We start from the raw sequence: 26796 nt of genomic DNA, 5'->3' as shown, positions 1-26796 counted from the left end.
TAGGGGTGGAACAGGAAGTGGAGGAGAAAGATTAGAGGGGACAGAGAGAGAGACAAGTCCATCTCCCGGCAGACTATTCTTCACCTTAAGGTGTCAACAACAGCTGGCACCTTGGCACCTTGCTCATGCCCACACCTGTCTCCCCTGCTGTGTTCACACACCGTCCATTCTCAGCTGCCTTTAACTTTCCCTAGAGGACCACTACAGTTTATAATAAATTGTTTCATCCAAAGAATGAAAGGTGGATTAGAAACCTATCCAATCCAAAAAAATAGCAATTTCAGTCAAATCACTACTTGTTCATGTCAGTGAGCACCTTCTTTATTATCAGCAACATTCCTCCATAATGACGCTGGGCAGAGATTGCAGAAATGACAGCTGAAGTACACTACAGGAGCATCTACCAGATAGAAACTGTAAAACCATGCCAGTTGGTTGTATATTCTGTCTTAACTTTTTTTTAACCTCAATTAGAAGTTGTGTTACCTGTCAAACGCCCCAGCAGGAGGGTCTCTGCACATCTGCAAGTTACTGTCAATGGCAATTTACACTGGTTGTCTATTTAATAATTGTGAGCCATGTAACCAAGTGAGTATGGAGAGCATATTAGTCACTGATGTGATCCAGGCTTTTAGTTGAGGTCAGAGGAAAAAACTGCAAAGTAATGGTGGGTTAGAGATGATCTTGAGTGGATCTCTAGAATGAGGTCATATCCCAGATTTTTTGATGGTTTGGTATCTGCAAGTACAATCAATGCATGCTAATGCAGATGTACTGAAGAGGCCCTATATATTGGAATTAAAAACGACTAGTTACAGGACAAACACACAGATGACAGGGCTGCTACTGTCTTTCAGCGTAGAGAGTACTTCATAGGTTCAAAAATGAAGATTATGACTGATTGCTACTTCATATACTGTTGTGTTCATTGTTTCATTCATGGTGCACCAATATAAGGCAATGTAAGGACATGTCCTGAGCTTGGCTTTGTTTGCTTGGGTTGCACTGATCCACAGAAAGCATGTTAACATTCTCCTGTTCTTTTTGCCACAGAATTTTACACTGAGAAAGGTCTGTGCTGACAACAAAAATATGAGAAAAGAGCAACAGAGACTTTCCTCAACACACTCTAATTTGCTTCAACTATCACCACTCCACTATGACAACAGTATAGATGGCAGGGCTTTGGGCTGCATAAATCACACCAGCAGCTTTGTGAATAGTACATTCAGCACTGTACATTCAGCAGAGACAATAGGCCAAGCGATATACGTAGTACACAAAAAATCCTTGCAATGTATCGGACTCGTTTCACAGACAGCAGTTCTGTGTACACTTCTATGTGAACGGGTAGGAAGGGCCCAGGGTGTGCGTGTGACTCATTAAAGTACAAAAAGCAATTGTGTATCATTAGCTGAGGGGGAGGAAGGGAAAGACAGGAGGGCAGAGTGTGTAGCTGAGGGACGGGTCAGTGACCTTCCTCACAACCCACCAGATGACCTCATTCACAGCACATAGGAATCCTCTGTCTCCCTCACTGTTCTTTATCACATTCACTATCCTCCCCTCGCTCAGCAGCCTTGCTTGTCTTTTTTCCTTTCAGCAACCACAATCAATCAACTGAGCAGGAACGAGGATCATGCTCACTAACCCTTTCATATACACAGCATATTCTTTCCTGCCGGCTATCTGTGGGCACTTTTTTATGCAAGTCTTTCCTATATTACACACGATGCTAAGGAGCCTCTTTGTTACACCGATTAAAGCCTAATCATACAAAAACACTCATTATTTCTGCTCTGTAATCTCCTCCCAATCACTGAACTGATAAGGACAGACTTAAGTCTCATCACAAACAGACCTGCAGCAACAAACTCTAAACAACCCGAAAGAGGAAAACTGTTCCACATGCAGTCGCATGACTCCGACTTCATTCATGTACTTTGGGCGGGATGCCTTGTGTTTTACATTATAGAGCCTGTAGAGACTGTAGAGCAAGCAGCCATTGTAAAACACAACTGTGCAACACATGTAATTCTAGTTGGGCCAACATTCTAACTACGTGTGACTGTCAGAGACACGCAACACTGATCAAGAAACTGAAATATTGCTGAGCAGGTAGGGAGAACAGCGGATAAAAACTTGTGTGAAGGAAGTGACAGCTCTGTGCAAGAAAACTGTAAAAAAAATAAATAAATAAAAATTTCCCCCAGCATAAAATCCATTACTAAAAGCAGATAGCACAATTACTCGTTGAGCATTCAATCACAAGCCTGTGCAGGATGGCGTCAGTGATTGAGGGTAGGTCAAGTGCAGATGTTAGAAACACCATGACCTTAAATAACTGCGGTGTAGAATTCGGGCTTTTACCAACATCCCACACTGACACGGAGCTCACTGTACTTACAGAAAGCCTCGTAACCTGACTGCTTTGTGGCTACGCACCTTCTGCACAGCAGTAGGGGGGAAAGAGTGGGGTGGGGGTCTAATGAGAGATGAGCAAAAGAGGGGAGACATCAGCCACTGTCCCTGCTTCACAAGTCTCAAAAGTAAACTTAACAAGTGAGCATTAAGTGGCTGGGAGCATTCACGGACGAGCTCGCACTCATCACATTCCCCGTGCATCCCCAGGACCGCATTTGTGCGTGCAGTGCAGAAATGCTCCCTCTCTGGTTTTTATATTTGCAGGTTTTGAGACTACTTAAACAGCACTGAAGTGCTCCATTCTCTCTCTCTTTATCTGTCGCTTTCCTCTTTTTACGTGCAATCGACATAAGCTTTCGTTCCTGCAAATACTGGATATCAATTACCATGGCAACGGTACAAGCTTCAAAACATTTGGGTCAGCCCTAGATCAAACCTGTTTCACAGTCTTTAAAAAAGACTTAGCAGTTAGTAAAGGTGTGAGAGCCAGAGGCACTCTGCACAATAACACAATAGCAACAGTGGAGTGGAGTCCAAAAGTCTTTGTCAACTATTTATTGCTTTTGAATTGGTCAGAATAAACTGGTAAATATTTCTATACAGAAATACATAACGTGAAGTGTTCAAGTGTGAAACGTTGAGGAGGTTGTTATGATGCTGTTCTTTAAAAACTGATGTTAGGATCTGGGATCCTATAGACTCAGAATACTTTATTGATCCCTGGGTGAAATTGGGTTTGTCTTACCACTACTGCTACTACACTGACATCAAACAAAAATATTTAAAGTTGTTTGGATCAATGCTGGCAATGCTTATTTTGGCACTGATTTGTTCTTTTCAGTGTCGAAAAGCCATCCCAGGGTGACAGTCCAACACAAGGCAGAAAGATTTTCACACAACACATCAATTTCATCCAGAGCAAGATCAGGGAAACCTAAAGGGACAACACTATGTAAAAACAGAGAGGTAAACATCTCTACAAGACATCATCTGCATTCAGGATACAAAGCCAGTTGAATGGCTGCCCTAGGTAAACTACAAACAAACTGTCAAACTGAAGCATTACTGTGAGAGCAGCCCCTTCCAAGCCATTTCTTCAACATAAAAACAAGTCTAAACAAGGCCACATCAAACAATATCAGTTTGTCTAGCAGACAAAGATAAGACTCTGGAAAGCTTTTTTACAGATCTATTAAAGACAATGTTACAGTTACCATTGAAGAGTTTACACAAACAGACATGGAGATTAATGTAATAGCATCTAAAAACTACAACCAAGTAGAGGTTCAGCTTAGGTTCAGACTGAAGCAAGTGGTGAAGAACCCTGCAGTACAAAATACATGGAAGAAGAAAATAAAAACCATTAACAAAAATTTGCATTGGCATTGGTGTTTTAGATATTAATGGTTAGACTGAAACATGGCAGTGGACCCCACTGTGTTTAGCAAAGAAAAAAACAGTGCAGTGTGAATAGTACAACATAGATTTTGACATTTCAAGAATGAAAATGTGTTGAAGCTTCAGAGAGGCTGCTGAGAGCTGGTAAAGTTTGGAGTTCCCAGCGCTTCACATTTGATGGCAGAACACTACAGAGGAATCTAACTACCTGCTGCCACCTCACTTTCTAGAGGCCCTTAGGGAAGGTTATGGCACCACCGCCTGCTCTTGCCAAGCCTCAGAGAAACAACACCGGCTGCTGAGGGACAGGTAAATTATTCATCTTTGATTTATCGGCAAGCCTGGAACTAGTGAAACCAAGGCAAAAGCTGCACAGCACAGGCTGACTGATTCACTGGGATGTTTTGCACAAGGATGGGGGCGGGTGAACATGTACTAGAGGGTCCAGATAAGGAGGACAGGGAAGTGAGAGACAGGGGTGAATGTCACAAAATGAGAAGATTTAAGAAAACAGGACTGGGTTACTGAGGTACTATTACAAATTGGAGTGGAGCTCGCTAGTGCCAGCAAAGCAAAAGCTCTATCAAAATACAAATTATTCATTCAACACTTATATATACGGCTAAGAAGAAGTCCTTATGGCTCGCTGTGGATGGCATTCACACTGAGCAGAGCTAAAACACACTATGAGAGGGTGTGTGAGGAAAACAAACACCAGGTTGGAGGTTAAGTGCTCTGACTGTGCTCCCAGTAAAATTCCTGAGCTGGCTGCCAATGCTCGGTTGCCATTCCTACTCTGAAAGGAGATTGAAAATGAATGCAGAAGGGTGGGCGAGTCAGAAAGGAACAAAGTGGGCATTCAGCTCATGTTTTCGCCTCCTTACTATGATTAAAAAGAAAATGGGGAAAGTATTGTGACAAATGTTGCTGGTATGATTCTGGAAAAACATAACTGTCAGACACTGTTGTTACAGTTCATATACTTAAAAAACAAATTCAGAAAGAGAAAGAGTGAGGCAAAAAGGGGGGAGCACTATGAGCGAGGGGAGTGGGAGTGCTATGTGAAGCACTCCAAGAATTTAACAGGGTGTGGCCCAAACATGAATACAAACTAACTGGGGGACATACTGAGAAATATAGTGTGTGTTATAAATCCACACAAATGTGTGGAGGAGGGACAGGACCGATGATTCATGATGTAATCTAAATTAGTCAAAGGAAAGCTGAGAGACAGACCCACCTCTGTGGGAGAGGGCAAAAGAAGAGCTGGCTTCTCTTGACACCACAGCAAGAAAACAGCCCCACTCCCTGCCCGACCGTCTGAAGGAAAAACAAACCACTGACTTGCCTTCCCCATAGCCCTTTCCTGCCTGAAACAGGCGTTGCTTCCCGTAGATGTTTTTGCATGAGACACAAAAAAATGGAGACCAAAAAAAGGTACAAGCCTGTCTTGGGTCAAGGGCAAAGGGAGGAGTCATGGCTACAGAAAAGGGAATTAACAACCGAATTTAATTAACAAGCTTGTGTCACTGAGCTGTTGTGACACAATTATTACAACATACCCTAATTCATCTTCCTCTTTAATACTACTTGTCAAGATCTAGCACACACGCAAATAAATGGAACTATATTTGATAAAATGCACATGATAAAACACCTTCAGTGAAAGGCACTGTGCAGATGGTCACCTTATTTGCTGTTCATTTTAATATGATGAGTTTAAGGCTTGAGGAATAGCAAAGAGTGAAAGAGAGACAAAATGCCTCTGGAAATGTGCTTTCTTAACAGGCAGTAGTAATAGAAGCGAAAACACTTAGTTTTGGAGACAGCAAGCCAGATAGTCAGGCAGTCATGGTAGGGCACGAAGACAGGAGGCCAAGCAGAGGCAGCAGTGATAAGGAGGGCCGAGCACACACGGTATAGAGGCCCGAGATAAGAGTGCAGAGCTGTCGTTGGATGACTTTATCATGCGAACCTGCTGGGGGGGTGGCACTGCTGGTGCTGAAGTGGGGTCATGGGAGCAGGATGGGTTCTGCGGTTGGGACTGAAGATCACACAGGCACTGTGGTGGGGCTGCTGGACTGCAAGGCTGCTACACAGGGGTACATCAGAACAAAGACAGGCAAGGCAATGCTGGGTCCTGCTACAAACCTTACACCCCACCCCGTCAAAGTTATGCCACCACCTAATTTATTACAAGGGAGAAGAGACTGAGAAAGAGGAACTGCATGAGGGCAAGAGGGAGGCAGACAGAGAAAGACAGCACAAAGCCTCCAATTCTGCTTTCTCACTGGTGGCGACGGCTCAGTAAACCAGCTCACAGAATGGCTTGCGGTTAATTAAATTCCAGCTTATAAGTGGTGCTTTGGGAGAGAATGTGGGGAGAAGAGAAAGGGCTGGGGTGGGGTGGGGTGGGGATTAACAGGTTTCTGTTTGCGACAACAGTCCTGGCCTACCACCCCCCAGTTCTCTCTTCCTGTCAGTCTATCTGTGCTCTCTCGCACCTCCGAGCAGTATCTTACTTTGCGAGCGGTGCTAAATCTTATTAGCTGCCAAATTGATTGCATGTCAAAGGTTAGCACAGGTCTAGCTCTGTGCTGAGGAACGCCGGGGGTCAACCTACAGTGGGAGATCACAGACTTGCAACAGCTAGATGCAGAAAGACAAAGGGGAAAAAAGGGGGGGGTATAGACAAACTGACAGAAATATGGTACCTCAGGTAGAAAACAAAACGCATTTTCCCATTTATCAAAATCTGTTCTCTAAACAGCTGCTCCCAAAGGACCAGTTTCCTACACAGGCACCACAGTGGACAGCAAACAGCCTGTCCTCCGAACACTGACAGCTCTCCCGGGAAGGTTCTGTTAATTCACGGCACACCAATACAAACAAGCAGACATAAAACTGCATATGCAAAGGGGGGATGCTGAAGCCGGGAACATGTGGTACGATGCGCGACATGACTCCACCACATAGTGTGCAATGGAACAATGGACCATTTAATCTATTACACAAACAAAGCTCCAAAATGAGACTGTAAGGAAAGGTACAGGGAGTTTGGATTAAATGCTTTTCATCAATCTGACTATTCCATTTACCACAGAAACACTCCCCACATTTCGCAACAATAAATAAATAAATAAATAAAAATCCTCCCCTTCTCCTATGCTCTGCTACCTTACAACAGCGCCTGCACTTCGCTACTAGGCAACATCTCTAGATGTTATATGGGCTGTCTCCTCCTGCCAAGAGAAAATATAGCAATTTGAAGCAGCTTGTTGGCTGGCAGATCGTAAAAAGAAATACAAAAAGTCCATAGCAGGTGTCACCTCAGGGAGATGAACAACTGCAACGCAAGGGGATTTCAAAAGGGGCCTGTCACTCGGCCGCAGTGACCTTGAGGGACTACACACTTATTGAGAACGTAACAGGGACGTCCAAGCCCACTAAAGCAGGGCGGGGGCAGTCATCGCACTCAAGGGCGGTGTCAGCTTTCTTTCGCTGTGGAAACAGCTGTGTAGACATGCACAAAACGTTGGGTGGGTTATGTGCAGCTGTCGGAAGGGTATACTCTTGAGAATGGACAATTTGGTAAAGAGTTTAAAGCATTCAATGGTAACCATTTACATTTTTGCTCTCATTAGAGGCGTGGAAGTCTGACAACAGAAGCGAGCTCAGATGCTCAATATTAGTTAAGGCAATGAAACAGTCCTCATTGTAAACCTTTAAAAAATACAAAGAAATACAAATACAAATCAATGTTTACAGATAAGGACAGCCCTTAAATTCCTTATTGTTGTAGCTTTTTCATGCAGTACCCGTTCTTTAATTGTGGCCTTGCCAAGACAACCACTTTGAATGTGACAGAACTGACTGTGAAGTCTCCTATACCTGCAACAGACTATGAGGAGAAAACCACACACCCCAACACCCACAATGAACCAAGAAACTTTACAGATCAAAAGTAAGTCCGACCACAAGTTAAAGATTCCCTTCTGAAGTCTATCCTGTCTGACTGGAAGTTGCAGTCGAGTGTAATGTTTACGGTTGGCAAGGACCATAGTCACAAAACATTCTTCAGTTATCACTCTAAAAAAATCTTATTGCACAACTTCTAATTACCATTTAAAAAAACTATTACTATAACATACACATCACAACAATGGGCTAACGGAAAGGGTTGTGGCTTTGTACATTGTTGCCATTTTCTTCTCTCTATTTTTATATCATTAACAGTTGCTCAAACTGGTTTGTGCATTTGGTTTTAGACTGGGTGGGGTCAGTTTACACCAGTACGGGACAGGGAGTGGGCGGAGACTGGTCTTGAATATCGCATCTGAGCGAGCTTCAGCCCCATCCAAAGGGGAAAGCAAAGCAAACAGCTCCTAACAGGTTCCAGACAGTCAGACGGGTCTCCTCTGCACTGGGGTGGCTTTCATCACACACACACGCAATTCTTGGCAGCAGGGTTAAGTTTGGGCTAGTGCTGTGGAAACCTTTGTAAACCTCAGAGTTGTGAGGCTTTAAAGCAGTGAGACTGAAACTGAGGGTTTGTGAGCGTCCCAGTCATGATTTCTTAAATGACTTTGAAGGGAATGTTTATCCATTTTCTATGTGACGAGCGCCGCGTAAAAGCTGCAGACCAAATCGGCATCACAGAACTGAGTTCTCCTCCTCCAGAGCCACAAGACCATACGGTACAAAACACTAAAGCACATGTCAGAAAAGGTCTTTTTAAAGAAACAGAATGAACAACTCAGTTCCAGCGATAATTTCTGACATCAGCTTAATGATTTTTACTTTACTTGGAGCAAAATATTGAGTCTGTAAATGTAAATCCCCAAGGGTCAAAATTAGTGGTTACAGTATTGCAATACTTGAAATGTGTCTATACATGTCTTTGAAAGTAATTACTCACTGCTTACGTTGCATTTAGCACAGAGCATGTCTGCAAAGCGCAATGTCTTTCCTCTCCTACTTAGTCTCGGAGTTAGTGCACAGCTTTGGAGGTTCCTATGAGCAGGTAACCATCAGCCTAACACACGACACGAGACAATTCACCCCCAGAAAAACTTAAAATAGCTCAGTATCCCAGCTGTGTTAGAAAGGTTCCTTCTAAAAACCAGGAAATTTAGGAAGTGAAGTCACAATTGTTTTATTTTTTTCCACATTTTGAAAGTGACAAAAGTTAAGTGATTTTCTCCCAGTCCATTTAATAAAAAAAAAACAATTTTCTTAGATAACTCCAAAAATTAAAATCCAATAGGTGGAAGATGAATTTTACATGAGGTCAAAAAATTACTGTTGACCACACAGAAGTAAGAAAACAGTTTGCTGCTTTTGCTCATACAGTGTGACAATGGCAGAACGGCTGAGCCGCTGGAGTAAATGAGAAGAACAGACTGTACCTGATCCCTGTTCGATTCTGTTCAGATGATCATTAAGATCTATGACTATGGGGGCTGGGAAACGGCCAAGGGGAAAGGGACAAAAAGAAAACAGGCTTGCTTCCTGACTCGCCCCTCAATGAAAACATCAACACACCCATCATTCCCAATTGAGACCCAAAAAGCATGACTCTTTGGGGATTTAATATACAAGTCCATAATGCCTCTTTTGTAATGCATGAATGGGGTGTGGAGAGTAATCAAACTTTGCGCTTTAAGTAGAAAAATCTGTTTGCAAAGAGGTGGGAAAAATATTATCACATGCTGGAAAATTTGTGAGTCTTTTGCATCTAAAAACTCTTTGAGTGATTTGCTGGATTACATTTCTGCAGGCCTCAAAGTTTAAGTGCCAGCTTCTCTAGGCATAATTATTTTAACATTGTCATATAGGTTCATCCAGACTTCAGTTCAAATTGGCAAATTAGAGGGACCGCACTCTACTTTCGTTTAACGTTATACATTTTTTTTCCTGGTGGGACAGCGAGGAAATGATCCACTTAACGTCAAAAGTGTCTTGTTTATCACCCATCAAGGAAGCAAGAAAATCTTTGCAAACCGGTTTAGCAACTACATACTACAGAGCCTACTCATCCAGACACGCTACCGAAACTATCAGGTCTGCACAGCTCTTCACGTTCACGTAGTCACTCATTTATCCCGCGAGCCAGTCTCAAGCCTATTATTTTTATTCATCCTAGTGTCATGGTGTCCAGCTCGCCAGCACACACAGCATGGGGACAGTCTGCCAGGGGGCTGTGGCGCTCTCTAGTGTCCCCAGCTCAGTTACATAAAGCATAGGTCCAACCTTCCGCTTAGAACAGCTTATGTTATTGATACTATCAGCGTTCACGGCGAAAAAGGCTCGTTTAAAAGCGTCGCCGCATATGCTAAAATCAGTGACAAAGCGTAGAAAATACACGCAGACAGACAAACAATCTCCGGACGGCGCAGCCGACTAAAGGCGACGCAATTTCGGTATCGCTGAGCACGCTTGACTGGCCAAAAAAAAAAAAAAGAAGAAAAACACGACGGCTGCTGCAGTAGCAAAGGAAAGGAAATATTTTCGAGAGAAGCATACCATTGGTTGACGACAAATACTGTGTCTGAGTGAGGGGAGACAAACAAAACGGCGCCCCATTTCATGAAAAAGTTAGACGGCTGAAATTATCTTCGTGTACTCCCCCTCCCAGCAGCAACTCGCTGGCCATTGTTTGGGCAACAAGCAGACACATTCCACCGTGCTTCAAAGCTCGACCGCTGGTCAACAACCAACACAACCTCTCGAAACACAAATAAGGAAAGCGGAAGTTAACTTTTTGAACAGTTGTCTACATTTGCCCGAAACGCCGTATGAACCGACTTAGTCCTTATTCAAACACGTAACATTAGCTAAGTTAATGCCGTCGCTTTGATTTGTAAGAGTTCAACGGAACGCAGACACCCAAGCTCGCTAGCTTAAAATGTGGCTAACCCAAGCTAAATTGCTGGGGAACATGTGGAATCAGGCCCCCCGTCTAAACTAATCGAGATTCGCGTTGGATAAACGTGAAATGTGTTTCAAAACTTCTCTGTGAACGATTTTTGGGAATACGCTGACAGCGATAGACAGTTCCGATTTTTTCTCAGTGAGTGAGAGAAAGTTTTCCTCTTGTCACCACAAAGTCGGGAGTGCAGGAACAAACTCAGTGGACGCCTAACGTTAGCAACGAAACTCCCAAATCAACATCTGACTGTGGTTTAGGGTTCAACAAACTCATTAGGGATTCTACTGGATTTCTTGTTCTGAGTGTGAGGTGTTGTTCGGGCGAAGTTGTGAGTGTTACTACGCCTGCCAGGGTCAGCAATATTGGTGTATCAGATGCTAGAACGTTATGCAGCAGGGACGCCCAGCGAAGCCTTGCCAAGACCGGACTGCGCCGTGGTCACGCTTTCCCCCCCTCCCCGGCGTCTCCCCCGTCGCTCCAGACTGCCATTTACCTTCATCGAGAAGCCTTTCCAGGTGTGTGAAGATGCCGCAGAGATTTGGCAAACTGGTCATAAGCTTCTTCTCGTTTAATAATTGCATCAAATAGTCGGGACTCGGCCTCGGTCGCTCCTTCACTTCGACCTCTCCGACCATCATCTTTGCGGCGAGAGCGGAGAACAAACCACCGCGAAACACAGAATCCTTTTTTTAGGGAAAAGGAGAAAAAAAAATGAAAAAGAAAAAAAACTTGCGGCTCCAATCCCTCGCTTCCCTCCTCCTTGTGATGAGAAGACTCTGCAAACCCCCCTAAAAATTCAGGTTTGGTTTGTTCTTGCTGTTTGAGCGGAGAGGGGGGCAAAAAAGAAACCGTTATCTTCCTTCCAGAGACTCGTGCGCCGTACTCTCCTCTACGCCGTGTGCGCTCGGGGACGTTCGATTCCACCACTGTCGGCGCGAGAGACTGTTCCACCGGAAAGGCTCCGTCCTCCTCAACGGCTATTGGCCAAGAGCTTTCAGGGCACTTGCGGGAGAACCAATCAGCACTCAGATTCGAGCTAGGGGGGGGAGGGTGGAGAGGTTTGTGGAATGATGGACAGAAATTCGGGCCAATGGTGTGCAGTGCGCAGGAATGCTCCTGAAGTGTTGTCAACACAGAATAGCACACACATTCACTTATTTCTCTCTTTCCCCACTAATAGCGACATTACAGCAGTCAAACATTTCCAGACTTCGACAGCATCTCTGTCCTAATAGTTCGACCCTTGTAATCAGCGACCTCAAAACTTAAACACCAAAGGAAGCGCTGATGAGAAGACTGTAAGTGAAAAGTGGAGTCTGCTGAGGTTTTAGTTTCTACCTTACTTTTAAAATTCTGGGTTTTTTATATGTTTAATTCTATCTGTTACACTTACACTTAACAAGGACTTGTGTAATTCTGTGGTTTAGCAATGACATGTGTGAGTCTACTCAGCTGGAATGAACTGATGATCTGGTTTGAGGCCATACGTGGGCTGAATGTGTGTTCAGTCTTCCATTTCATATACAGAGTTTGTGTGTGACCGAAGTAGTAGACCAGCCTTTCATGTGGAAGCTTCATTTTAGAGTGTAGAAATATGAAAAAAAAGATTAACCTGTGCTGTCCATATCCTACAAGATGCCTTTTGTTACTCAAGACTTGTACATCTTGTTATCTGTCTTGGGACCAATTGATCAACGGTTCCATTAATCAATAGAGCTTTTTCATTGTCCTGTCCTTGGGAGGACCTTTCTACCAATCCTCTGAAGATTAACATCCCTGATCAATGGAACACACGCAACCCGGCTACCTCCGGTTTCTCACATCCTGCCTCATGTGAAAATAAACCACAACTGGTCCGGTTTGATTTTAACAGCTGTTGACTGAGAGGGGCCCATCTAAATCTGAGCCCTGACCTTGGCCCTCATCCAGTTGGTCCACTTACTGCTCACCCACTCATGTCTTTGTAAAAGTAGTCCCCACGCAGCATGCATGAATGCTCAGACAGCTGCACTATGACCTTCTGGCTGTAGTTTGTCGACACTGTGTTGGTATAGAAGATAGTATATTAAGACCAAACTCTTAACATTTGTCCAATAAATTGATTAAACAAAACTAAGTGTCATGCTTTTGGACAAGTCTAATTACACTGTCTCTGTCGACATATGCCACCCTTTTCCAACATATAAATATTAAACTTGCAAACGCAGCCTCACAGTGAAAAATATCACATATATCCCCACAAAAATATCTGCAATCAGTCCTACAGCTCCAGATAACAGCATTTGGGAGAGCAGCAGGCGACAGGAGCCTCCACATCAAAGCAGGAAGATAGATACAGTTGCCTTAATAACCAGTGCAACACGTCTACTGGATCATTCCTCTCCACCCTTCAGCCAGCATCTACACAGTATGTTATTTCTATAGTTATTGTTGAGCTTCAGTCGAATCTCACACAAGGCAGGCCTGTTGCAGATGAGACAAAATGTTAAAAAAATAATAATGTTGATAATCTTGAAAGGTTTTACTGACTTCTGCAGGTCTGATCAGCCTGATTACAATAATTGTTGGTGCTATGAAAAGCAGGAGAAAAGTTAATACCGAGGCAAGGATTTATTACCCAGTGTCCTTATCTATGTTGGAATCAGTTCATTTGCTTAAAATATTCGAGAAGTCGTCATTAAACTGAGCAGAAATGATTTCCTTAATGAATTTCTTAAAGCTTTATTTTAAATTGGACTTTTGTTTGCAGCTGCACATTAAAATGACATTTATATACTTCGGTTCAGAGGTTCTCAAAGTTCTGATGAGCAAGTGGCAATTTAGGGAGCAAGCACACGATTGTGAACTTGTCATTTTAATGCCGTTTAACATTAAAAATCCCTTAAGCACAGAATTTACTCGTTTGCAGGTACAGCAGATCAGTTTATCTGTCCTGCCAACAGTACAGTGTTTTTGTCTGCAGTGACTTTTCCATCTCACCTACACGTTAAACTTCAGAAGCGTCCACTGAAACAAACGATTAACATTAAAGACTTGTGAGGTGCCATAAGGTAACATGCAACTTGTGGCTCGTCAAGTAGTGTATAAAACATATAGGGTATTGAAAGTGAAAGTATTGAAATGCGCTGATGATTAAAAATATTGTGCATACATTGCGAGAATCACACAAAATGCCTCTAAGGGGCCGCCATTGGCCCACTGCACATTGGGAACCCTTGCATTGGCTGGATTTAACAATGTAATATCTGAAATGTCCTGCCAGCATATTCACTGACTTCTGGAGTGAATGGTATTTACCATTTGATTATCAGAATTCCAACCAGTGACCATATGAAAACACACATAGAAAGGTTTATGCATAATGCCTTGTCATTTTGCACCTCCGCCAATTACACAGGACATGTAATATTAGTCCTGTCATTCGAATGGTCTGCAATATCAGCGTGCTATCTTAAGCCAGAATGATAAAACATCCCTTGAAGCCTAATACTGATAAGTGATTTTGGTGGATAAGAGCGTGTAGATAGGCAGAGGGAATGAAAAAGCCCATTTTTCATGTGAGTTAGAGATAGCTAAATTGTTCATGGTGTTGACTTTATGTTTCTCTTTTATTTCCCCCCTTAATCTTTGAATATAAGCGATGGAAAAAGTCACAGACTTCTTGCATCAAAAAGAATCTGGCATTTATTCGGAGCTTTGAAAATGGGTTTAGTTCTTATCTCAACGGTGAGCATGCTAATTTGCACCTTGCCTAGCGCTCATTCTTTTGACTTGGGTCACATACAGCTTCTGTGTGTGTTGATATGTGTGTGAAATAGAAACATTTAGAGGCAGAGAGAGAGAGAGAGAGAGAGACAAGACGACAGACAGGCAGAGCATATCTAAATGTGTGTGTGTATGAGCCTGTGCACGCTTGTGTTTTCTGACAGCCTGAGAGTAAACAGAAACGATATTAATCCCCCCTTTTGCTCCCCCTGCCCTTGTGTTTTCGTCATTTTTAATAACACGGTTTCTATTCAACAATTAATCCAATTAACAAGGATCCAGATAATTAATGAACATGCGTTTAGCCCCTTTTGAAGAGAGGCTGTTAGCTCACTCACAATGAGCTTTGAGAGTACCCTGGGTTTTCAACTGACTGTATGCTGTCGGAGACAATGGGGCCCTCGGAAGGGCCCCTGTAGCTGGTTGTAGCTCGCCTCGGGGGCCACAGTCGGAGGAAAGTGAGTGGGAGACGTTGACTCTGTCGAGGCAAGGCTGTCTGTGATAAGGGCCGTAGCTCCAGAGGAGGCAAACAGAGGCCCACAGGCTCTGATAACACACATACATACAAGCAAGAACAACATCTTTCCCTTTTTCTTTTGACTTACTAGTTTGGGGACTGTGGGGGAAAAAGTGCTGGCAGAAACTGGGTCATTTACATTTTGAAGAAGGTATGAGCACAGTGCAACAGAAATAAATGTCCTTCTAGCAACCACAGCATATACAGAGCATGTACTGAGAAATACATAATGTACCTATTATTCATTTTAAATCGTATCATAAGCATGACATGACAAATGCCCCGTCCCTGCTCGTGTGTTCATGCACTGTTGCACTCATACTGGTTTGTGTGTGCTGGTATTGAACAGTGTGTGTGCATCTGTTATTGTCAGTGACTGAATATTATTTATTTGACCCGAAATCACCCAAAGTAAGAACAATAGACAATAAGAAGGAAGAGGAAGCATGTGTAAATAACTGTGCAGGTGAGACACAAAATCAGCCATTTTCCTTCTTTTGTTTCACTCTCCAAAAATCAGTACATTAAATGGCCTCCATACATCTTCGTGTGCATTCATTTTTAAATGGCAACCCACTGATCACACAAGGTGCAAAACCAAAAGAGAACACAGCAGAAGAGATTTAGCCACTTCCCTCTTGTTTGAGACTACTGAAGATGGGGGACTGCCTGATTCAGATTTAGCCAGCCTCGTGAGTGTAACTAACATTCGCGTTCCCCTGGATTCCATAACAGCTGTAACTGTGGGGGAAGGTGGGGGTGGGGGGTCTGGTGTTGGAGGCAGGTAGACCTCTAGCCATCATGTTAAATGTGACACCTACCTTCTGAATGATTTACTGGGTTATGGAAGGCCAGAATAGATACAAAAACAAGCATTTGCAATTTTAGATGGCCTAGTTTTGACCCTAAACTTGAGCTTAAACCATGCTAAGTGTTTCTTCCACAGGTTTTTGAATTATTTGTGGTTGTAGAAAAGATACTGGCAGTAAGCTCAACAAAAGTGAGTAAAATGTGTGCAACAGGCTATTCTTCATATCCTTCACAAATTAGACTATGCATCAGAGTATGAACTATTCATACTATTCTTACAGAAAAAAAGTGTCAGCTGGTCTGCTACAATGTGGAGCGGCATGAGGAAGAATCTATCATAAGTCAACCTGACGCTGCAACATTCCTGTGTTTCCAGGAACCAGTTCTTCTCTTGCCTCCACAACTATCGGTATTTTGGTAAAGGTCACCTTTGGTGTTGTGGTCTAGATGCTCCAATGGTTTGGGAATCTGGTGATGGAAACGCCTGTTGGCCTGCCTGCTTGCCTGTGTGTGTGTGTGTTTGTGGGTGTGGGGGTTGCTAGAAGACACTGATGAGAAAACATTGCTTCCCAACTTCCACCTTAAACCTGCTCGTCATCAATCAACAGGAGGAAAGGGCACACAAAATCACACTTTCTACAGTGAAGGGGCACTTAAAGAGGCTGAGGATAAACAAGTTTCACCCAATCCTCCTTCTTCCTTCCTCCGCTTGTGGAGAACACACTGGTGTCAATAAGGCTTAAAGAAGTCCTGCCGATGCTACATCTGTCCCTGCCAATTGTTAACAGCGTGGATCCATTCCTGTTCCCACTGAAGATGCCCGTATTTGTTTACTTGCTCGTTGGCCTGTTTGTGCACGCCTGCCAGCCACGTAGCAGGAGAAGAAATGAGTGTTTCTGAGTGATAAGACCTGTAGGAGAGGAAGAGGAGTAGGAAGAACAGAGAAAGAGGGAGAAGGAGAGTAATGGAGAGAATCCTCATTGATCACATCTGTTCAGAGAAGGATCAATCCTGTGGTGCGGTCTACTCTGGGATCTAAACACACGCAGAATCACAGATGAGAGAATCTCTCACAAACCTCAGCAGTAAATCAGGATGTGAAATTTTAGCAGAAGTTATTAATATTTAAGGGGAGCTTTACAGGGGGCTGCGCAAGGAAAACAGAATATGATCTCCTCTTCCGAAGTGTTTCTGTTATTCCTCCACTCTTGAATTAAGCCTGCGAAACAGACACCTGGCATATGGAGAGGCAGATAGATAAATCTCCATTGTGCTGTCCTGTCTCGCACATGCTCTCTAGCTCCCTGGATGAGCATGGAGTCCGCCAGGCAGACGTGAACAAGACGAATCATTCCCAAGGGGGCATTTATTTCTGTTGCACAGCACAATCCCCTCAATGCTGGTCCTAACAATCTGCGTTTTGAGACTCTAACACTGGAATAAGAACAACAGCTCAGCAGTAGGGACATGAGAAAAGAAGGAAGGAAGTGATAAAAGGGAAGACAGATGAAGACATCCTGAATGCTTAATAAATCCTGCACTGTACGCAGGGTTGCAACATGTGACACGCAGCCCAACTTTAATCATAAGTGTGACCCACATGAATGAATTATTCAATTTTCAATAAACAAAGCACCCGCATGCGGTTCATATAAGGGAGCGTGGTGATGTCGTTGTGTGCCAGCTGTCACCTCAGCTCTCTTCTGTTTTTCACTTGTGAGTGAAAAACAGAAAATGCAGCCCTCTCCCCACCTCCTTCTCCCCTTTGGTCTCTTATTCCTCTCTCTGCAGCTGACTGCTCCTAAATCTCGGGCCCGGCCGACAGCTCTCTCTACCAGGTGACACAACATCCCACGTCCCTCCATCCATCCAACTCGACGCGGCCCACACAGCCTCTCCTTACCCTTCATTTCTCTTGGAGCTGGATTCATCTCGGACTGCTAGTCTGTACTGGAGCTCAGGCACGATGTATCTCTTCTGCTTGATTCAATATCGCTCTCCCTCCCTCTCTCTCTCTCTCTCTGTAACACACACACCACAAGCATTTTTGAGCTACTTTCCTCTTCCATAATTGTCTTTTTCTTCTTTTCTCAGTCTTAGCTGTTTCTCTACTTTTCTCAATCTCTTTTTTCCCCTCAGTCAACAGAACGCTACCGGTGTGTTTGTGTAGCTTTTGTTGCATGGCTCACTGCAATACAAAAGCCTTTGTTAGCCTGCCACCACTGTGATGTGGTGAGACGGAGATGCACAAGGACAAACTTGAGCTCCGTGGAGCCAGCTTTCAGAAATTCACTCTTCATTCTGAGATAGTGGCTCAACCTGAACGCTGGAGTAGCTGGTGGGGCGCGAGCCAGACACCCATGTAAGCACTTGTCTGCGTGGCCGACTGTGCTGATCTGTGAGGTTGTGTGAATTCTGTGTATAAATCGTCCTATGTCGGTGCAATGCCTAGTGTTTCCATCACTGAAATGGCTTGCATGTGTTCCTCAGTGGGAGCTATTGCTGGCTGCGGTGCACTGGCAGCTGTTGTGAAGGGCTGAGCTAGCTAAGCTAATAATAACCCCAGGAGCTGTAGCGAGTGCCCACGGGCCCCCACATCGTCTAGGGTTGACCCCCCGAGTCCAGTTGCAGTGGAGAGTGAAGGTTAGACCAGGTCGTGGATGAGAGAATGCTGTTTCACCCTTGTAAGGACAAAGGAAGGTGTGCAGGAATGCTACGCACTCAGTGGGTAACGTCAGGGTTGTGCAGCACTTTGGAAGCCTGATGGAACACATGCTTGTTAACTACACGGTACATCTAGTGTTTTGCTCAAATCCAGTTGGAATACACGTACACAGGAGCGGTGAAACATAAGAAACACGAACAATTTACCTCGGATTGTAAGCTGAGGTACGTCTAGCGAAGCCAGAATTTCCTGAAAACTGGGGAATTATAAAAACGACAAAAGGACAAGAACAAAGGTATTGCAAAATGGCTGAATAACATATAGATCAATACCATCACCCCTTATGTTCCATCAGGCAGATCCATCAGAATGGACAAAGAGTAAAAAAATGAAAAAAAAAAAAACTTGGAAAATCTCTCAGCTGAGAACAGTAATGTGGCTTTATCTGTGACAGATACAATCTGCTGTAGGGAAGTAGAGCATGGTGCTATAACCTGTGCTCGATGACTGGAGGAAATACTCTGAATGGGAAGCAATTTATTTTCTTGTGTATGTTGGGGCACCCGCAGTCACAAAATGATCAATTGCTCATTATGACTAAGGGAAAAAGGTTAGAATATGATGATCAGGACAATTTCTCCTCTATGCTACATTTGTTTTTGAGACCTATTTTTCCCCCTGTCCGAGCACAAGGCAAGATAAGGAACAAATTCAAACAATGTCATGCTTGGTCTTTCCGGCCTTTAGGTCTGGACCAGTCAAGCGTTGATGCCTTTGATAGGCCAAATAACCTCATTGGCTGTTCCCATTCCCGTTCATTTCACAGTTCACTCTATTACTTGCATGAGCAATTACAGCTTGGTGTTGTTGTTTGGTTCTTGTTTGCCATTATGATGTGTGTGTCTGTCAGCTTGGGCCCATGTATGTGTGCACGCGGCTTTTGATTGGAGGCCATATTCTCCGACATTCTTTTCCAGACCGTCACCTTTCTTGATGAGCTTCAGTGGATTCCTGAAGAGGTCGAACTGGACACCAGATAAGCATTTAATGCCCATTAGCACTTCTGATGTGATCTAATTGAGCCAAAGCAATCAGACTGCCTGACCCCTTAACTGTGAAGAAGTGAACTCTGGGGAATTTCTGTATATTATGGCTCGTATGACATTGTATGTCGGCTAGGCTATGAAGAACAGATGGAAAGCTGTGAGTAAAATTTCTGTCCAGCCTTGTTCTGAAAAACAACATTTGAAGCTTAACAGAAACGATCACCATGTTTCACTTTGTCCTTTTTTGCCTCTAGCTGTTCTCTCTCGCTCTAAACTCTGCTCTCTTTGCTGGCTAGCCTGCTAGCCTGTGGCTCAGTAAAATTGGACAGGTGAAGCGGGACAGCAGGGCGTCACTGATACAGTTGGACGGAGCTGCAGGCTGTTGAGAGTTCGATCAGCTCATCAAGTGAGAACAGAGAAATTGCCCCCCCCCCCCCTCCCTTAAAAGTAGTTTATGTGCCTGTACTGTTGCTATATTTGTTTTATTGTGCAGCTGCAGTTGTTAAGAAGAAATATGTGTTTTGTGCTGAAAGGGGACCACACTGCACCTCCTTTTTGTCTTTCACCGCACAGATCAAGCAGCAGGCAGCATGCAGCACAGCCGGGCTCAGCAGCGTGGAACAGCTCTTCAGCAACATTCTTTTCAAGATGAGCTAAGGCTGAAATACGAGTATTATGAACCTGTCTTCCAGTTGAGAATAAATTCCTCCGCAGTCCTGTAAAGCTGCATTTGCCGGAGACATGACTTACAATAAGAGATGGTGCAAGTGTCCCTGTGAGTGTCAGAAATCAATTACGCTATGTTTCCCCTGTGGGTCGCAGGGCTGTGTATGTATATGCGCAGATGCATGTCGCTGTGTGGGTGAAATACGGTTCCTAAAACCTCCATTGCATCTGGGAAGAAGTTCAGTTCCACTGTGACTTAAAAGCAGTAGAGACTTCTTTCAATCTCCTCAGGGGGAAGAACACAAATGTGGCTACTGGCTGGTCTGGATAAACAAAGAAACCAAGTATGCTGTCATACAGAAAGACAGTCACAAACAAGCCCACACACACACACAGAGATGCACACACGATAGACTGAGATCACAGTGAGGCACTTGAGTTTAAAGGATGTGTGTGTCTGTGTGTGTATGAGCGTGTGTTTGTCTGGAGGAATGCTGCTGGTCGTCATTCCTATATGTCGTTCCCTGCGTGTTCAGACAGGCTTTGTCTCCAGATGGGTTTGTCACAGAATGGGTACAGTGGTACAATACAACACAAAACAGCGTCTCAGCTTTGAACAGAAGCAGTTGTAGAGCAGACGTACAACATGGACTTCATGGGCTGACACAGGAAGGACGGCTCTGCATCACTGCAATCCCACTGAAATCCCCTCAAGCTGCATTAGCACCTTTTAATTAAAAGCTTTGCAGTGCAGAGACAACAGCTTTCAGATATTTACTGTTTCAACATAGGAAAAGAATGTGCTTAATATATTACATAATATGTTAATATTCAAATTGAATTATATTATAAAATGTTAGATTCTATTTAAGTGTCTTTCTGGCAAAAAATGTGTCTTGAGAGTTATGCACACACTCTGCAGGCTTGAAAGGTGGCAGTAAAAAAACAAAATGTTGCATGAGCAGCACAGAAGCTACTGTGGACCTGTAGACCCTTTTCCTGCCTTAAGATCTTGTCCCCATGCAATGGAATCAAATGCAGCTGACGTATATTTAAGATGGCCGCTGTTCTCTGTGAAAGAGCAAAGAACAAACTTTTTTTTTTTGAGTCAACATGAAAGCATCACATGAAGTGTTTGACAGTCACAATGGGCTGAATTTCCAACTCTGTGTTTGTTTTTGTCACATTTTTCATCTGATGCATATCTCTGTTTGAAATAAAAGTCATTTTCTATCAAGGATTTCTTATCAACTAGCTAAATAAATCATTAAAGTAATAAAATAATAACAATACATGGATAATATATTAAACACTGGTATATTTAATAAGGCAAATCTGTTCTGTCATACTTTGTTTTGCTTTTCACAAGCGACAGAGATGAAATTACACAAATTACATCCTGTTAATAGAGGTTAAAAAGACATCCTGAGCATAAGAAGGAGCATTGGATCTGAGTGATAAAAGAGATCAGTTCAGAACCAAAGGAGAAAAAAAATGACTCAAAGTTATAATCAATGGAGGCAAACAAAGAAGAGAGTCAACAAAGTGAAAAGTCCGGGTCACGTCAAGGTGATATGACCCCTGAGTTGATCAAGCAGGACTCGTAGGTGGGCACCATGTATTTGATGTTTATGAAGGCCTCCTCTCCTCCGTAGCGCTCAAACACCTCCAGAGTCTCCTGTATCAGATCGCCGATGTTCTCCCTCTTCTGCTGGCTGTAGTCAATGCCATCTCCGGAGTTGACTAGGGGACAAGGAAAAAGGAGAAGACCAACGAAATGAGACAAAAAAAAAACGGCCCAAAGCTAACTTGTATTTTAGCTCAGTCTCAGTGATTGCAGACTGTGAGGTTGATGATGTCATGGCTCACAAAGCACCACCTGTGGCCACGCTGCTCTGCTTTGCTGCATACCGAGGTGGCAAATGCCATCCTTCTATCTGATGTCAAACCCAACGGACGGACTTGAATTTAATTTACTCCTCTTATGCCGTGGCCAGTTGGGACTGAACGGCATAAGAGTTTTTAACTGTTCGGCTGAAAGTTTAATGAGGCAGCCTGCAGAGAGGAGAGCAGCTTAAAGGACAACCGAGTCAGTGATGGCTCTGCACAACACTGCGTCGACGCAGACGAGGCATGATGACCTGGAGTGGCACTCCACAGGTAGGAAGGAATGTGTGCGGGTGTGAGTGTGAGTGTGTGTGTGTGTGTGTGTGTGCGTTTGCACGCGAATCAAAATCTCGACAAATTCAACAGCATCAAAATGTCCAAACAAAAACGTGTGTTGTGTGTGTATGTTTTTACATTGTTCAGGTGTTTGTACACATTGAGAGCACATTACAGGCTGATCACAATATAGAAAGAAAGCTAGAGAAGCTTCCCTCAATCAGGACACACACACACACACACACACACACACACACACAGAGAACCGAACAACACTGGCATTGTGTCCAGTGTGTGATTTTAGACAACGTGCTGGAGTTTCAAAGCAAAAAGAGATGTGAGAGATAATGTGAAACACAACAGCGTGTGGAACAGTTCTGTCGCTTCAAGTCAGTCTGGCTCAGTTACTACATCAGCTGCCGGCTTAAAGGCGGAACAACAATGCCCCCACCTCATGCCGTGTTTCTACCTTTTGCACTGAATGGAGAGATGGAATAATGGTGCGACATTCCCACCTTGAACAGGCTGTCCAAGGGGGGCTATAGGCAGTGCAGAAAAACGGGTGTTATTGAAAACACATTCCTGAGGTGTCCAGCCTCCACTCCTTCCATTTTCCTCTCTTTCACCAGCAGGCACACTTAAACTCACTCACTCACACACACGCACACACACACGCACACACACACACACACGCACACATACGGATCGTGACTTTATCAGCACACAGCAAACTGCCAATCTCCTGCCACAGCACTAGGGGCTCAAAACACTTTTCAGAGGGAGGTAAATATAGAGAGGAATGTGGCCTACACACACACATGCACACACACACACACACAGAAAGAAAGAGAAAGAGAGAGAGAGAGAGACTTCCAAGTTTGTTTGTAAAAAAAAAATGTCCTGTTCAACTAAAATATCCTGGAGAGATTTATTTCTTGAGGCAATAAAATGAAACACAGAAAATCAGGCAACATTTGATTTGAAGAGAAGAGAAGAGAAGAGAAGAGAAGAGAAGAGAAGAGAAGAGAAGAGAAGAGAAGAGAAGAGAAGAGAAGAGAAGAGAAGGGTATCATGAAGTGTACCTGTGGTGTGAAAAATTAACAGCAGCACTTTAAGGGGGACCCTTCAGCCCTTCCTTTCACTTCTAATTAGACCTGAAGAGAAAAGGACACATTGAACCTCTCTCCCACTTCTCCCTTACACTCCTTCCTTTATACTTTCTCAATCTTTTCTAATCTCTCATCTTCCATGACAATCTCAACCTTCCCTCTCTCTCTCTCTCTCTCTCTCTCTCTCTTTCTCCTTGCTTTTCCACCCATCCGTGGCCTCCTCATTAAAACACAAAGAGAGCCAGTGCCATAAAGTGGGCTGTTAAGCAGTAACACATCTATGATCTCAGTCTGCTGCACTTGCTTTCTACTCAGGATTCGCTCCCCTGTTTTACATGAAAGCGACGGGGGAGAATTCTCCAGCCGTGTTTTGACCGTTGGTTAGCCTAGATGCAGTGCAACTTTAACAGCTTTGGCTTTATTTAGCAGCCATTTGCTTTTTTTTTGTTTTGCTTTGGAGAAACAACAACAATAGCTGCATATGCTTAAGGAATGCAGTCTTTAGGAAGAATCTCCCGTTGTTTATCTAAACCCAGACTGTGTTTTATTCTTGATCTACCCACAACACAGGCGTCTGCACCCTACTAGTTAGCAAAATCTTAAATAGCATCTAAAATGCAGCCATCTGAGCAATAAAAGAAAAGGCAAAGCAATCAGAGAGAAATGGGGAACGCAGTGTGTTGTGATGTGTGTGTGCACATGCATGCATGTTGGTACAGGTTAAAAAGCCAGGCCTGTGGAGAGCCACCCCCTGTTAGAGTGAAAATGAGCAGCCAAAGCCAGCCCAGAGGGAGAGCTTGGCCTTCAGACTAGAGAACACGGGGAGCCGGGGAAGAGGTGCGGCTTGGGAACCAGCAAGGCTCAGACCCGTTTACTGGGGCCTGGAGGGGGGAGCAAGGAGGTCCTGCAAGGGGGGAATTGTTGCTGTTGCTATACTGAGCATTTCAGTGCTTCCAAGCGCATTTCTATTGCCAGGCTGTTGGGAGGCCGGCAGCATCAAAAGGAAGAGGCCAGAGGAATTTGCAACGATTCTCAATATTTAAAGAGCAGAAAAGGGAGAAGTGTGTTTATGGAGGGATGGAGGGGAGGGAAGGGAGGGGAGGGGTGAGGGTGTTAAAAGCTGCCTCTGCAAATGTCCTTCAGCAAAATAACTTCTCTTTCTCGCTCTTCTTCTCCTTCTTCTTTTCTCTCCTCCCTGTGCTTTCGGCAATATCCGCAACCCTGGGCAGGCAGAGAGGGAAAAAAAAAAATCTTTAAAAACAATCATAATAAAAACGGCCGCCCTGTGAACAGAAGGAAAAGGGCCCTAGCAGGAGTTGGTTGCCCGTTCCTCTGAGGAAGCGAACAGGTCGATACAGATGCAGACAGAGGAGGATTCTCGTTGCAGCGACATTTACTACACAGAAGGCGGAGGACAGAAAGGAGGGAGGCGCACACAGAAAAGGTGCTTTGTTTCTGCCTTTCATGCTAAATCTCAGGGATTGGAGGGGTCTTCAGTGCATAGACCACAAAGATGGAAGGAAGAGGCAAAACATGAGGGAGATCTATCTATCTATCTGTGCCGCTCAGTCTCTGCTGTGATTTTTGCCAAGCCACAGCAGACCAACTCTAAAGTCCACACAACAGCTGCAGCCTTCCTCCTCCTCCTCGTCCTCCTCCACCATCCTTCTCTTTCTCCATCCCTCATTCCCCACAGTCCTAAACAACCTGTCTTCCCACATCAAGCCAAAGACAAGAAGTCACAGATGCAGGCAGCCACGGCGGGTTCCTCTCAGCTAATTTCAAATACACAGACAGCAGATTTTGAAGCGGATATGCACTGTAGAGAACGCAAGCCTGATGGGTGATTATCAGACTGTAACAGAAATGTACTGCAATCGCCATTTTAAGATTTCTGACTGTGGTTGGCATGCATTATGTGTATGTTGTGTGGTTATAATCTCCTCCTCCGCCAGGGACCGGGTGACACACACACTGCAGCAGCTTTGGGCAGTTTAGCTTGAAATTCCAGAGCTGATTTGACATAATATCAACCCACCTGCCATTGTTTCTAATCAACTTAGCCCTGATTGTGGAAGTTCCTTATGAAAGCTGCTTTAACAGGAGGCCTCCCTCCCCCCCCAACACAAAAAGCTCTTTGATCAGAGCAGAAGAGAATCAGTGCATGTGAGACATTAGCTTTTAAACAAGGGCTTTGGCCTTGCTTAAAAAGGGAAATGGAGGAATGCAGATTATGAGTGTGATGGAGCAGTTCAAGTTCCAGGAATACTTTGTGCAGAACTTGACTGTGGCTGCACAGCTGAGGGTGTTACGTGGGTGCACGAGTTTTCATTCTTTCCTATCACCAACCAACCATGCACTGATAAACCCCCATTCCTCAGCCTAATTGTTTCAGGGCTCTTATATCAGCATAAACATATACATAATCTTTTGCATTAAGATACTTTAATTACATTTTTTCCACATATATCAAAAATTTCTAAAAGAATATGCAAAAGTTACATATTAAAAACTGTTGTTCCCTTGGAAACCATCATATTTTTCCTTGTTTTGTTGTAGTAATTAGCATTTACCTTAATGATAAAAGTCTAATTAGATCATGTTTATACAGAAGCTTAGTTTTCAAAGATTTTCTCTCATGACCCAAATTTATTTAATTCATACTACCATTTTTAATTTAATGGCTAAAATTAAAATATTTTATTTTCTAATCATCTGAAAATAGGAGATAAATACTCCACAACTAAATAAAGACACGTGCCTATAGTTTGTCAGTAACACAGAATTGCGCTGTATTTATTTTTCTTCTTGGAAAAGTGTAACGTGTTACGGGCGTGACGAATTGAAGGACACGTAGCGGCTGATAATTCAAAATCAGGAAGTGTCTGTGGGGGTCTGCGTCATCGTTTCCAAAAGTCTCAGTTTCTGCCCATTCCATTAAAACGCAACCCTGGAGTTTTCAAACTGAAATGGGGTCAGCAGTGTTTTCAAATGCCTCCATATTATGGGGTTCTAAAATGCTGGAGTAGTGCGAATGAAAGGAGCAAACGCAGCAGCAGCAGTTATGCACCTTAAAACAAAAACGTACTAGTTTGGATGTAGCCATAGATTAATGTGGAGCCATATGATATGCAAATACAATCCAGATATACGTGGTAACAAAGTGTGAACGAGGCCATGAGGACAGTGAGGGAGGGAGAGGAGCACGGTGGTGGTGAGTGTGTGACAGAGGGTGTGTAGGTGTGAGGAGGTGGTAGGGAGTGGATGGGACTCTGGAGGAGGTCTGTGCTTAACAGCGGGGC

The 26796-nt window shown here is 43.8% G+C and overlaps 2 protein-coding genes across 8 annotated transcripts in view; both read right to left on the bottom strand.

Moving 5' to 3' along the window:
• Window positions 1-11704, bottom strand: part of qkia (QKI, KH domain containing, RNA binding a) — a 77176-nt gene extending 65472 nt beyond the window's left edge. For 3 of the 5 annotated variants that reach the window (XM_046413687.1, XM_046413689.1, XM_046413690.1), the window contains exon 1: window positions 11247-11703. In XM_046413687.1, the coding sequence (XP_046269643.1) occupies window positions 11247-11391 (145 nt within the window). In that variant the 5' untranslated portion in view covers window positions 11392-11703. Of the gene's footprint in view, window positions 1-11246 lie in introns of all 5 variants that reach the window. The other 2 variants (XM_046413688.1, XM_046413686.1) reach the window with 1 other exon arrangement.
• Window positions 11705-21520: 9816 nt separating this feature from the next.
• pacrg (PARK2 co-regulated) overlaps window positions 21521-26796 on the bottom strand; it is a 119650-nt gene continuing 114374 nt past the window's right edge. For all 3 annotated transcript variants that reach the window (XM_046412394.1, XM_046412393.1, XM_046412395.1), the window contains one exon: window positions 21521-21965. In XM_046412394.1, coding sequence (XP_046268350.1) covers window positions 21787-21965 — 179 coding nt within the window. In that variant the 3' untranslated portion in view covers window positions 21521-21786. The remainder of the gene's footprint in view (window positions 21966-26796) is intronic.

This window comes from Scatophagus argus, chromosome 15 (assembly GCF_020382885.2).
Source record: "Scatophagus argus isolate fScaArg1 chromosome 15, fScaArg1.pri, whole genome shotgun sequence".
Lineage (NCBI taxonomy): Eukaryota > Metazoa > Chordata > Actinopteri > Scatophagidae > Scatophagus > Scatophagus argus.
The sequence above is the reverse complement of the archived record's forward strand: the minus strand, read 5'-3'. Positions and strand labels throughout refer to the sequence as shown.